At 37.6% G+C, this 15,125-nt stretch overlaps 2 protein-coding genes across 2 annotated transcripts; one reads left to right on the plus strand and one right to left on the minus strand.

Moving 5' to 3' along the window:
- Nucleotides 364-2,518, minus strand: LOC109822703 (transcription factor MYB46-like). Its single transcript, XM_020388932.1, has 2 exons — nt 2,173-2,518; nt 364-1,494 (listed from the first exon to the last, which is right to left on the minus strand). The coding sequence occupies exons 1-2, from the start codon at nt 2,466-2,468 to the stop codon at nt 840-842; spliced, it is 951 nt and encodes a 316-aa protein (XP_020244521.1). The 5' UTR covers nt 2,469-2,518; the 3' UTR covers nt 364-839.
- On the plus strand, nt 13,487-14,068 carry LOC109820973. Its single transcript, XM_020387170.1, has one exon. It carries the CDS (start codon nt 13,487-13,489, stop codon nt 14,066-14,068), a length of 582 nt encoding a protein of 193 aa, XP_020242759.1.

The following is a 15,125-nucleotide window of genomic DNA, read 5'->3' on the forward strand; positions in this document are numbered from 1 at the left end:
AAAAGGTGAAGGAACAAAAATGATTATTTTCTTAACATATTAATGACTGAGGGAAAGAAACTACACGTCATTGTCTGATTGTACAACCATCTTGCTTCTGGTGTGATAATATCGCCTTAATTGAAATGGACATCTAAAATAAAACTTCATGATGCCTTGGATTCAGAAAATTATATTAGTCTGTTTTATTTTCAAACCCTTCTTCGTATCTCCTTTCTTTCATACATACTCCATTTATTTTCTCTAATTATTAAAGGGAAATTGCATGGAAATATCATCCCTGTTACTAGAGAGAGAGAGAGAGAGAGAGGAGGCTAAACGTAGGGTAAATCAAGTATCTTAAGTATCTTTTTTTTTTCACCTTCAATGGCTTTTACATGTACCTCCTCCAATGACACGTACGCATATATCTAACTCCTTCCTTTTGTACACATTTAATTACAGTTGTATAACCACTCTGATAACAATCTTTACATGAAACTGACTACTCATTAGCAATCTTCAATTACAATGAAATGCCCCCTTGACCCCATAATAACATGCATCATGAGCTCACTATAATTGCTTGACTTAAGAAGCAAGGGAGAGAGCTGGAAAAGAAAAAGGATGATTTGGGAGAGGGTGCTTTATATGTCTCAATCATATCTCTCTCCAACCTTTATTAGAAAGTGTTTAATTTGCATGGAGGTAAGAAAGAAGCTTGGAAGGGTTTTAAAGAATAGAACATCCTAACAATATCACATAACAAAAGACAATGGGTGTGGGTAAACTTGTAATTGCAACATCTTTGTGTAGAAAGAGGGATTAAGGAGAAGAATCATGAGGATGAGGGCGCCCAATCATTCAACTTGGAAATCAAGGAAAGGAAAAGAGGAGACATCCTCCATCAAATCACCCAAATCCCATGCACCTCTTTCACTCCCCCAATAATTTTCACCTCCATCACCTCCATTTCCACTAATAACATTCTTGTTGATATCATTGATGTTGTTCTTGTTGTTTTTCATGGTATGGTTATTAACTTGGAACTTCTCTTCAAGACTTGTACACTCCAACGGAGGTACAAAGAGATCTCCACCCATGAGGCTTCCCTCATGTATGATTGCGTGACCATGATTATGACTTGAAGCATAGAACTCATGACTCCCAAAGCTAACATGTGTTAAGGATGTGGGTACATGGAAGTAGCCCGAAGAGCCTAGTTCGGACACACCATAGGGATTATCCGGCAAAGGAAATAGGTCATATTTGCTGTTGTTCATGGAAAATGCATGCATGGATGATGAGGAGGATGATGATGAGCCCATGCGCATGGTCATGTCGTACTCGTTAGAGTTCATGTAGCCTTCGCCCGTTTCTTTTGGCTCCGATGAGTTGTCTTTGTTTGATGGAGGAGATGATGAGTTCTTGAGTCTTTTCTTGATGGTGGAGTTCCAGAAGTTCTTTATCTCATTATCGGTGCGCCCAGGTAGACGTGCTGCGATTTGAGACCACCTGCATTGTTCACCAAAACTTTTAACGAAGAAGACGATGAAATTTGCATGAAGTGTAATTAGTTTTGAGATAGATTTCCTTATATTTGCAACTAGAGTACGTACTAGACTAAAGTGTCTTGTATTCTTATTTTCTCCTACTACATTAAATGTATATATAAGAGTCCTTTGAGGGAAGTGTTTGATATATGAGATTGACACTGACAACTCAAAATCCAAATAATACCATAAAATTAAGCATTGAAATACTTGCTCTAAATGCTTCGACAAGATCTGTATAATAATTTAAAACCTCATTGATTTTTTGAAGCAAAGACGAGTATGGCATGTTGATTCACATGAGAGATGGAAACCCAATAAATCAAACACTGATCATTAGCACTTCCATGGCGATGCTTAATATATACAAGCTATGTCCCTTCTGAATTGAGGTCTAATATTATACGTTCAATTTTAACGGTAGAGATCGAGGTCACTTTTTCAATCAACATCATGTATTATCTAATAGAAAATTATGATTAACCTTGATTAATGAAATCTAAATACTAATAGACAGTTGCAGGCGATTGAGAAACGAGCTATCAGTCAATTGCGAAGAACTTATAATGTATGATGTATACGTGCACTTACACTAGCCAAACACAGAGAATGAATGATAGAGTTATAGAGAGATAATAACCTATTGCCAAGAATAGAATGCAACTGAATGATAAGCTCCTCTTCTTGCTGAGAGAAAGCTCCTCTCTTGAGATCAGGCCTCAAGTAATTTATCCATCGAAGGCGACAACTCTTTCCGCACCTCTGCAAGCCTGCATTCCTTGCTACGTCGCTCCAGCACCCTTGACCGTTAGTAAGCATATACGCCATGAGCTTGTCATCCTCCTCCGGTGACCAAAGCCCTTTTCTTAGCTTATTGGCTCCGTCGACGTTGCCATTGTTGGTTGTTTTTGATGTTGGAGGATCTGGTTTCCTCATTATTGTTGTTTTATTTTGGGAGGAGATTAAGAAGGGGGAATTTTTTTTTATTGGAATGATAGGGTAGTGAAATGAGAAGGGTTTGGATATATAAGAGAGAATGATGGAAGAGTAAAATGACTGCATAAGAGAGTGCATGATGATGATGATGGTGACAGGTGTGGGCTTGCTTAGAGTTTGGAGAAGAGAGAGAGAGAGAGAGAGAGAGAGAGAGAGAGAGAGAGAGTTGGTGTTCTTGAGGGAGAGAGAGAGAGAGAGAGAGAGAGAGAGAGGTGTCTGTGTTAGTTGTTAGGTCTAGAAGAAAACGGTTTGGAGGGTGACCTTAGACTTTAAAGAGAGAAACGAGAGAGAGAGAGAGAGAGAGAGAGAGAGAGAGAGAGAGAGAGAGAGTTGTATGGGGTTGGTGTTCTTGTCTTTGACTCCAGTTCTTGTCTTTTTCGATTTTTTTTTCTTCACTCTCAAGTCTAAAAACGGCATTGAAATGAAAGAGAACGAGTAAGCTATTAGATATATGAGGGAATTGAGGAAGTAAAATTAAAAGAGAGGAGATTGTTTTGTATTGAAGCAAGCATATTTGCTTCCAACTTACTAATTTCTCTTCCCCCCCCCCCCCCCCAACCCCAACCCCAACCCATGCACGTGTGCTATTCTCATTCATTTCTATTTTCGTGTTGCATCTTTCTTGCAATGATGAATTGGTATGGTTTCAAACAGTGGCGAAGTTAGGATTTTATTTTGGGGAGACCAAATATAACCGTCATTATACTATATACATTAATTATAAAAATATATTATAAGAAGAAATTTTTTTACTATTATAACTTTAAACATTTTTCAAACAATAATAAGAAGAGGTGGAGCAATTTCAACTATTAAATTTATAAAATAATTATAGAAGTACATGAAAATGGGAAACTTATTTCACACACCTACTTTCAATGTAAAATTTCATGAATTGGAATAATTTTTATTTCATCATCCTACTGTTAAATGAAAAACTGCATGAAAATTGAAATCTTGTTTCCAATTCTACTTCAAATGTAAAATAATTCGCTCTCTCTCTCTCTCTCTCTCTCTCTCTCTCTCTCTCTCTCTCTCTCTCTCTCTCTCTTTTATATTAGTTTCCCAAATCTTTTAGGGGGGTTAGTCATCTAGAACTTAAAACTGGAACTGGGATAATTTGTAGGATAAATTTTTAATGTTTTAGTCACATAGAACTAGGAAATGTGATATTTTTTTATAGTGTTAGTCAAGTAGAACTTTTGTAGAACTAGAACTGTATTATTTTTTTGGTGCGTTAGTCAAGTAGAATTCTACTAGAATTAGAATTAGGATAATTGGTCATAATTATCCCACAAATTATACTACCTATATATATAACCATAAGTTCTCCTCTCTCAAATTATCCCACACATTGGAAAGAATACAATTGGGGAAAAAAGTGAAACGCAGCCTCCCTCCCTCTTGGTTAGTTTCTCCGCCTAGAAAATTTCTCTGCAATGAAGTCAATCATCCGTTAATTTTTCTGTTTACTTTGTTTTTGTGATGATCAGATCTTTTATTATTATCTTCAAGATGTATTACTTTATTGATAGCTTTTTGACGTTAAATTACTTTATTATTATTTGTTTGATCTAAGTTTTCTCTCCACAACAGTGGTTTAGGTTAAGAATATAGTGTTGGTGGGTTAGTGCTAAAGATATGCGGGCTATTTATGTTTTTTTTATAAGTTAGAAAGCAACTTTGCGATCACATTGATGATTAGATGTTGAATGGTTAATGGTGATATCTATTATCTATTATTATTAAATCGGCTCAGTAAATTAATTGGGATATTTATAGTTCATCTATCGATCATCTGTTTAGCGGCCATGGATGATTCCTGTGTACATTTCATTTATTTGCTGATTTGGTTTCAGCGATCATGATGAGATTGGTCCAAAGGAGTTCGGACCTTCCGTCCTACGTCTCCGCTCCCCACTCTTGGGGAGAAATCCACTATCACAACCGGGTTTTCTACGTTCATCCGAATAACGTTTACACCTCACACTCGGTTTTCTAGCTAACCGAAAACTTTACAATCACCACCCTTGCAATCCCACTCTACACCCTCTCAAGTGTTGAACTAGACGTGTCTCCATCAAGTGCTCGGTTACAAGCTCTCCCTAGGTTCGTCAACCGATGCCACTCCTCTTGGGACGATCCCCGACTCTCGTCACACACTTCTCTCGGTGTACAAGTGTATTACAAAGTGAATCTCACAATAAGGTTCAATGCAATAAATGTTTGTTCTCTACTATGGATGAGAACACAATGAAAGCTCCCACTCAATTGTTACAACTCTCACCAACCCAAAATATATTATGAATGTAAATACAATAAGCTCAATTGGGTGTGTGTAACAATGAGATAAAATTAAATCTAACTCAAATAGCAAACTAGCAATAATAAGAATATGAAAATCAATAATAAAATTACTAGAGAAAAGAGTTAGAAAACTTCTCAATAGATCAAGAGGTAGAAGGAGAATAGTTGGATGCCCAAACACCAATAGATGATCTCCTCAAGCTCTTGTGAAATTAATTTCTCAAACTCAAACTTTTAAATGCTTAAAAGCTTCTTAAACCAAACTTAAACCCTTGTTTAAAACTCTTTAAACTTGTTTTAAAACACTCTCTTTTTTTTTTATAAAGGATGAGAGCAAGGGGGTATTTATAGCCTCCCAAAACCTCAGCAAAAAAACCTAATCAAAATGACCAAAAAGCCTACAAAAACAGCTGCAGAAAAATAGCCGTTGGTGGTAAAAAGACAGTTCGGCGGTCGACCATGGAAATCTTGCGGTCGACCACGAGCAACAAAAAGGTGAGTAACGTCCAGAGAGTTTGGCGGTCAACCGTACCGGTCGACCGCGGGTACTGTAGCACTGCGTATCAACTTTGTAAAATCAATTAAAAATAGTAAAACAGCTCCAAAAAATATGAAATTTTGTGGGAAGGTTTTAGACATGTAGAATAACATGTTAGAGAAAGAATTTCTGAAAAATCATTTCCCAGTTGAGAGATATAAATATTTGAACACAGATTTACATTTACAGTTTCTGAAAAACTGCTAACATACTCGATTTTGTAAAATCAATTGGGCACAGTAGATCAACTCCAAAAATAGTAAAATTTTGAGAAAAGTTTATAAACATGTAGATAAATATGTCAAAGAAAGAATTTCTTGAATATCACTTCCCATTTATAAAAACTCATCTGTTTTGTAAAACATGCACGAACATGTGCACGAACAAAAACATGATTTTGTAAATTCCATTAAACATAACAAATCAATTCCAAACTTGATGAAACTTTACGAAATGTTTATAAACATTTGTGAAAACTCATGTATTTTGCAAGTGTGTCCAAAGCATGAAAACTCAAAACCATGCATGTATATATATAACTATATATATACATAGAAACCAAATACGTGTGTGTATATGATATTGAGCTTAAGGTACTTAACACACATAATATAAAATCTAAACTTGATTACCCAATCTTGATCTTGATCTTCATTGTAGCTCAACTTGGTACACATGCGGATGAAGCTTGAACTTGATCTTTAACTTTGAATTGCGTAGGCTTCACTCCACAATTCCGCCAACCTCCATTTGATATCGTCGTTGAATCGCTATTCCATCCATCCTCCGACTAGTTGTTTGTCTACAATGAATGGATAACACAAGCACTAGACAAACAACATTAGTTGTAAATTGTTTGTTAAACATCATCAAAACAAGAAGGCAACAGTTATGAGATTTGAACTTCGACATTTATGATCCTCCACTAGAAGCTCCACGAAATGTTGCTGATGCAAACGATGACTCCGATAAAAAAGACGAGTTACAGACTCAACGAACAGCTGTAGGAGCTTGGAGAAATTCTATGGCAGATGCCATGTGGGATGATAGAAGCCATGTGGGATGATGGAAGTCGAGTCACTCTAGGGATTTAGATTTTTATTTATTTGTAAATTATTTTATTATTTGAGATGAATAGTGATGCTTTATTGCATTATATTTTATAGTTATTACTAGAATTTGCTTATCAATATTATATTATTTTTAATATACAATTATTAACAATAGTAATTTATACCCACCATTACCCCCACCAAATTATCCTACTAAATTATACAACTTCATAATATCATCCATCATTATCCCACCAAATTATCCTACCAAATTATCCCACTTTAAGAATTACCCATCATTGTTCCACTAAATTATCCTAGTGTCAAAATATTATCCCACTTTACCAATTATCCTAGTTCTACTTAAAAAGTTCTAGGTGACTAACCCCCCTTATGGGATTTTAAATTAGTCCCTCTAGTTAGAGTCCGGGAATATTCCATTATAGTTATATGCATTTAAATAAAACCCCCAAAAAAGGCTCCACTGGAGCGCAAATTGGGGATTTTGATATCAAACTTAAATCCATCGATTTTGAATATTATTTTGGTGGATTTTGATATTGATTTTGGTTAATTTGATTAGGAATTACTCATTCGAGTTAACAATCGTCCAATCGTGGTTGACAATTTAGATGGTAAATATATAAGAAAGGCACTTATTTCCATAACATTTCAAACAATTTGGGGAACTAATTTCAGATATGAAAAGTTGGGGGAGTAACAAGCTAGAAAAATGATAGATTTAATTAGGGGGTTACTATGGGAATAAAAATGTCTATAGATATACGCTAGATATATGTGTTTGTAAGAAGCTGGCCACCCCTAGCCCCCTTAGCTCTGCAATTTTCTCAAAAAATAATGTTAGAGGCACACCACGCACCACAACCCCAACCACACTCCCCCCTCTCATTGCTATAGTAAACCGGGCCCCACATGGGATTTTAAATTTTTTAAAATCCCATGTGGGGTCCGGTTGACTGTAGCATTGAGAGGGGGGAGTGTGGTTGGGATTGTGGTGGGTGGTGTGCCCCTAACACCACTCTTTCGCAAATGGATGCCATGCACATATATTTATGAACTTGAATATGTTCCTTTTTATCACTTGATTCACGTTTTTTTGGTTGAAGACTTGAACATGTACTATATTAATGACTTTTATCAGTTCTTTCTGTCGTTTTTTGGTTGAAGTCTTACATATGTACTATATTAATGATTTCTATCAGTTGATTCTTTCGGTAGTTTTTTTATTTTTTTTTATTTTTTTATTTTTGGTTGAAGTCTTATATATGTATTATATTAATGAATTTTGTGATCTTTGATGATGGGATTAGTTGCAATATTAGAAAGTATTTCCAGCTAATATATCTTTGTAATCTATTATCTCAAGTACAAGTATGCAATCATAATTTATCTCCCATTTCTTATTCTTTGGTCATACTGCTTTGATTATTTGGTCGTCGTGAAGAAACGAGGGAAATCCATGTGGGAGAGAGAATATCTGGATAGATAATGAATTTTACAAAATAATTGCCCAATTCACAGAAAAGTAGAACGCAGTAAACTTAACATGGTTTGGCGCAACAATCTACACACAAGCTAGGGTGGATGAGAAATCCATACATGCAAAGACGTCACGAAAGTGCAACGACAACCCAAAAATTACCTACCCTTAAATTCAAAATAGAGGGTGATCTCTATTTTCACAACTCTCTAGAAAATCAGGAAAAAAATATCCCAAAAATCACTTAAAAGATTCCAAAAAAGAAGGGTTAATTGTGGATAAATCCTCTGTATTTACTAGCGCGCAGTTGCAAACAAACTCTAAGAAGTTTTATTCGTGTAGATAGAGCTTCTAAGTGAAATTTTTTTGACTCTTTTACCTCTAGAGAAAAGAAAACTATTTTTTTTGTTCAAATAGACCTCCTGAAGATAAAAGAGTAAAAAAAAATTCAACTCACAGATATATCCGCCATTGAGTGAGCAATAGTATAGGAGGGCTATCTGCAATCAACCCAAAAAAGAAGACTACATATCCGATCAGAATCACCTACATGGAAGCAGATAGTTCTAACCCCCTCGAATTAGGGGAGGTTGCGGCGAGCCGGGGGGGGGGGGGGGGCAGTTTGTCCCCTACGTTCTCGATCGAAGGGTTTATTAGAAATTATGGTTAAATTTGGAATGAAACAGAGAAATTTTAATGTGCTGTAATTTTAAACTTTTTCAGTTCACTGCTGTGTATTTGTAAAACGTTATGCTTAAAGCAATATTTAGCCTACTCTAGTGCAAGGATCCCAAGACCAAATTGCTTCCAGGAACAGCAGTATAGTACTCTGGTGTGCACCAACCCAGTACTGTCAAGATCTCCTCGATCTATAAGACCTTTCGGTCAATGCAAAGATCTCCTCGATCTTAGAACCTTTCGGTTTCAGGGCAAGTTCCTGCGGGCACAGTTCCTGCAGCTGCAGCATGTAGGTGTCTAAAAATGCCTATAGGTATCCACACATAGCTCGCGACAAAGAGAAAACGATGAACGTCATTATCCAAGTCGAAGAGGATTATCCGAGTCAAAGAGGATCATCTGACGCCGACAAGCGCATGAAGCAAAACGGTGAATCAAGTGGCCTGTGCGGTCATCGGTCACCTCCATGTGGCCCGCGCACTCATCAGTCAACGCCAAGTGGCCCGCGTTCTCACCGACCACTGCCAAGTGGCCCATACGCTCATCGGCTACCGAAACGGCAAACCAAGTGGCCCGTGCGCTCACCGGTCACCTCCATGTGGCCCGTGCACTCATCAGCTAACGCCAAGTAGCCCACATGCTCACCGGCCACCGCCAAGTGGCACACATGCTCATCGGCCACCAAAAAGGCGAACCAAGTGGGCCGTGCACTCACCGACCATCGTCAAATGGCCCACACACTCATCGGCCACAGAAACGGCAAACCAAGTGGCCTGCACGCTCGTCGGTCATCGTCAAGCGACTTGCGTGTTCACGAAATGTATGGACCGAATCGGTGAAGTGTACAAGTCACCAAAACGATGGAATACACGTAGAAGGACGAAACAAGTCCAAACCGAACATACCGAGAAAGCTCCTAGCGGCCGAGTCGCATCAAAATGACTCGGCCAGCCAGTGGCTCGGCCATTGGGCCAAGCCACGCAATGTGGCTTCGGCAAGACGTGAGCCACCAAATGGTGGTTCGCGCCTGAACCGAACCAGTTCGGTTCATTTTGCACCCGGTTCAGCCAGATTCAATCTGAAAACACGTTTTGACGATTTTTGATGAGTTTTCACACGATTTCTTCTGTTCCAGAAGTTCCTAACTATCTCGATGTTGTCTCTAAACATGGTTACACGGTTGTTAACAAAGGATAAGGCCAAATCCATCGTTCTTATCCGAAAACGCCCCAACTGAAGCCTATAAATACAGGCCTAGAGGCTCATTTCACAGGGGGAGATCAAAAAGGGCGAAGTGCTGCCAAATTGGAGAGTGGAGCACGAATTTCAGAGGGTTAGCAGATCTTGGCGAGGTTCCTCGATAAAAAAAGAGAGTTCGAGAGATCTGAGACCTATTTCCCCCCCTATTCCTCCGAATTTAAGCTTGGTCTTAATCCCGAGAAGAGTCGTAATCTCGTTTGGTCGGGATTACCACTTCTGTGAATACTTCCTTCGTGAAGTAGGAGCTTTGATTATCAATCTATCAACCGAATCTGATCCGCAACGGTCCACGGATATCAACGTCCCCGGTACAGGCAAAGTTCCCACGTAAACAATAGGCGATAAACATCTATTGTGTGTTGTTTGAAGAAATTGTAATATTTCATTTTTATTGTTTAAGGAGATCTTATAAAAAGATCAACTTTTTTATTTGAGTTTATCGTAACGACTGAAGTTGTAATAGATTCGATGACAATAAAAACAACAATTTCTGACCCAAACACAGCACAACAGCAGCAACAACGTCAAGATCTCATTGATCAGACGTTTGTATTCCAAGTTCTCTAGACAACTACAAGAGCTGCCCAAGGGGCGCTATTTATAGGCCTCTAAGACCAGCTCAAGAGTCACTCTCAATTAATGTGACTGTTACAATTCACAATGGTAATTACGATTGTAACATCAATGCATTAAATTGCTCTAAATATCAGAGTTATTGCTGCATGCAGTAAACTCCTGAATACGAGGCAATCAATAGATGCGTTACTACGAAACGCGAGGGTCACGTCTCAGCAAATCAGACGAACATCGTCTGTAGGATGAACGTAGAATTGTTATTTTCCGTTGACTGTTGGATACAAGTCTCTATGAAATGGAAATCTGAAATCGTCCTCGCATTTCCAAACTCATCCCAATTTCGTCCCCCTACGTTCCCGATCGAAGGGTTAGAACTGCCCACTTAATAGGATAGAACACCAGTTTGATTGTCTCTATCATCTGGTTTGGTCTACCGGTACAATTCTTGTGAAAAATACAATCATGACTGCTGACAAGGGGAGGGGTTAGTTACCCGCGCTACCCGCTTCATTGTCCACACTATCGTGTGATTCTTTCACTAGCGTGTGAGTCCTTCCTTCGGACTAATTGGACTTCCAAAAAAAGGGGCAACAATTTGGAATTAATTAAGTAGCTCCGCCACGTGATTTTCTTCAGATGCGGACCCGCTTTGAAATAGTACGTCATTGTTACTTCGACCCTAGCTCACGTCTAATGGAGCTCTACACAGTTCACTTGCAAAATTACTCTGGCTGGATTAGCTAATCATGTAGTAAATTTAGAATTCCAAAGTTGGTTTTATTTGTTGGGTTGCGAAAGTCCATGAACATGGATGCATGGACTGCATGAATCCACTTGCGCCCAGTATTTAGGTTTAATTTTCATCTGAATTGAGTCCGCGGTGCGTAGTACAAATCAAATTTTCGTCTGAATTGAGTCCGCGGGTGGATAGAAACTTTGGTGGACAAAGACTTGGTGTCCACTTAAGTTGACATAAAATCAACTATTATATTATATACTATATATATATATATATATTATATATATATATATATATATATATATAATATATATATATATATATATATATACTATATATATATATATATTTATATATATATGAGATTAATGGGTATCCTTGTCAAGGAGGGGATTTCCCTCCTGACGCCTATGTGCGCGTAATCTCCACTATCTTCGTAAAGTAGGAGAGAGAGTGTGTAGTTGGTGGGATTGCTGCATAGATATCAAGGAGAATTCCCCTCCTTGACATAGGACACCATTAATATATATATATATATATATATTATATATATATATATATATATATATATATATATATATATATATATATATATATTATAATATATATATACTATATTATATATATATATACTATATATATATATGGAAGATTTATGAGTATCCTTGTCATAGGAGGGAATTTCCCTCCTTGTCGTCTATGTGGCACAATCCCCACCATCCTCATAAAGTAGACACAAATCCCCACAAACTCACACACACACACTCTCTCTCTCCTACTTTATGAGTGATATATAGGGTAATTTTACATAATCAATTAGCAAAGAGGAATAATAGCATGCAATAATAATAATTGTATTATGAGATGAGGGAGGCCTTTGGCCTCCCCCTCATTATCCCTCCATTCACACCCTATTATGGTGATGTAACACCCCATTAAGTGAGGGTGACTCTTGGGTACTCAACCTATTCACATTGATTAGTATAAATATATATCATAGGTCTTTGGCCTATGTACTTGCTTAAAACACGTTATCAGCACGAAGTGTTCTTGAATCCCTGAGCCATAAAAAAATATATTTCCTTCCTCTTTTGCGCATTGAGATCTGGTTCGTTGCAGCGGGAGCGGTCGACGGATCATCGCAAGGAGGCAGCGTTCTACGGATCTTTAGTATCGATCGTCCCTAGATCTGTGATCTAGAGGTAATTACTATAATCCGTAGAATAATATATGGCAGCTGAAAAAGTAACAAGGAAAAAAATTGTTACTGTTCACCGAGGGTTACTGTTCACTCGGGATTTTTTTTAAGCAGTTTTATTGTTGTTCATCTAATCTAATTGCTTTCATTATTTGTTGGCATAACTAGTAATTAATACTATTAGTTAATTGCTAATCAAAAAAAAATTATGTGCTCATGTTGATGAAACTGGCGAGAAGTTTTGCGGCTTCTGCTAGTTTGTAAAAATTCATATATTGTGTTAAATTTGCACATTTACGCTGATAGCACTTCCTATTACCATGAATATTATTTGGTTTTTGCTTAGTATTAACGGAAGTGACCATTGCTAGGGAAATGCTCTTAAATTACATATTCTTGAGAAGAAAACAGTAACACCAACACCAAGGTATTATTGTATATGTCCAGTTAACATGACATAAAATCATATTTGGCCCCTATAGTTTTTAATGCTATTCTTTAAACACATATACATTTTTCTAATGGAATGCTAAACCCTTGGTTGTTTCAGAGTTTCCATTCAGGGCACTTGCATTATTTTTTTAATCATCACTTGTTATTTTCAAGTTCAAACTCACAATTTCTACATGATATTAAAAGTATTAAGTAGGCAGTATCGCATAGAAACAAAAAGAAGTCTAGAAAAAAAATTCAAAGAAAGCAAGGGTTTACTATCCAAATTTGTTATGCCTGTTGCATATATTATTATTAAATTACATGGATGTTTAAATAAATAATGTTGTGGTTTTTGGATCAGCCTGTTTGTCACCAAATTTAAATTCCTTGTATTTTTTTTTCCTTCTGAGAGAGAAATTGTAGTGAGGATATAATTGTAAAAAGTCAAAGACCAGAGTATTCCATTGAAGACGAAGGCATTTTTGCAAAATGCAGGGACCCCCAAGGGTTTTCCAAATTGTATTTTAATTTTATGTTTTTTGTTATCTTTGGACTGTATAATCGGACTTTGGACACTTTTTATTTTTTGGTGACGGGCTGATCCACCAACATGTTTATTGCATGAATTTTTAATTCCTTATTATTAATTTGTGTCTTTCAAATGCATAGATAAAATGGCTAAAATAGCGAGTGTTGATTTCGAAGTCCTTGACGCTGCTGGCAAGAATTATTTGAGTTGGCATGTGGACCTGAAGTTCCACTTACGTGCTCAGGGCTTATTAGCCACAATTTCAACTCCTGCTCCACCGGCTCCGGCCACTGTTATGTGTAATGCTGTAAATAATACTGAGGTTGCTACTACAGTGATCGTCTCTGATATAGATAAGGCGAAAGCCATTATCTACATCAGGAGACATATTGATCGGACCCTGAAGGCCGAATACCTGACTGTAGAGGACCCAAAGGAATTGTGGACTGCACTTGAGGACCGATACAAACATCAGAAAGATGTGATCCTCCCACGTGCACGTTATGAGTGGGAAAACCTCCGACTTCAGGACTTTAAGTCCGTAGCTGAGTACAACTCAGCACTTCATAATATCACCTCACGCCTGAAGTTGTGTGGTGAAGAAGTTTCGGAGGAACGCATGTTGGAGAAGACTTACACATCCTTCCACGAGAAGGATGCAATCCTCATGCAACAGTACCGCGAACGAAAGTTCAAAAAGTATTCTGAATTGCACTCCACCCTCTGATGGCGGAGCAAAACAGAGAATTGCTTTTGGCCACTCATAACCTACGCCCTGCAGGCTCAGCTCCTCTACCCGAAGCTCACATGTTTATTTCCCAGAAGCAGAAGAAAAAGCATAAGGGTAAATTCAACAAGGGGAAAGCCCCTAAGTGGCAGGCCAGATGTCCACCCTAGAAAAACAACCCTCCCCAGAGCAGCAATAGTGAGGGAAAGAAGAAGTGGAAGAAGAAGACAACTGAGCTGACGTCCATTCCCAAGAACACTTGGGAGGATAAATGCCACAGATGCGGCATGACTGGACATTGGTCTAGAAACTGTCGCACTCCGCGACACCTCCAAGATCTGTATCTAGCGAGCCTGAAGTCTCCTATTGAAACAAATCTGGTGGAAAAGCAGCTGTCTACTCAGTTCACTGCTGATGACTTCAAAATGGATGATCTTCTAGACTAGATCCATGTTATCTTTATATGCATTTAAATTCTCATAGTACTTTCATCTTTAGTTCTTTACTTTCCATGTAATGCACTTTACTTTTCAATAAAGATAGTTATTTTCTTTAGATTAAAATATTGCATTCATGTTATAGATGAAGTGTGAGTGCCTTGTGGATAGTGCCTCGACGCACACAATCCTTCGCGAAAGAAGCTATTTCAAAAGCTTATATGATTATGACGATCCCGTAATTACGATTTCGGGACTATCTAACATAATAGAAGGATTTGGTGAAGCAATGATATTGCTCCCAAATAAAACGAGACTAATAATAAAAGATGCATTATTCTCTCCGAAATCTAATAGAAACCTCATAAGTTTCAAGGATATTCGTTTAAATGGATATCACTTAGAAACCAATGATATAAATGAGGATGAGTATTTGTATGTAACTCGTCAAAAAGATGGTTCAAAAACTATCTTAGAACGATTCAAGGGACTCCCGTCGGGTCTCTACCATACATATATTCAACCAGTAAAAGCTAACATGATTGTGCACCAGAAGTGCCATTCTTCGACGAAATTTAAACTTTGGCATAACAGACTGGGTCACCCAGGATCAGCAATGA

This window comes from Asparagus officinalis, chromosome 8 (genome assembly GCF_001876935.1).
Source record: "Asparagus officinalis chromosome 8, Aspof.V1, whole genome shotgun sequence".
NCBI lineage: Eukaryota > Viridiplantae > Streptophyta > Magnoliopsida > Asparagales > Asparagaceae > Asparagus > Asparagus officinalis.

Excerpts from the sequence above, each read along its gene's own strand:
- LOC109822703 (XM_020388932.1), bottom strand. The coding sequence starts at position 2,468 with ATGAGGAAACCAGATCCTCCAACATCAAAAACAACCAACAATGGCAAC. Across the intron at positions 1,495-2,172 it reads CATTCTATTCTTGGCAATAG|GTGGTCTCAAATCGCAGCAC; the intron begins GTTATTATCTCT and ends TGAACAATGCAG.
- LOC109820973 (XM_020387170.1), top strand. The coding sequence starts at position 13,487 with ATGGCTAAAATAGCGAGTGTTGATTTCGAAGTCCTTGACGCTGCTGGC.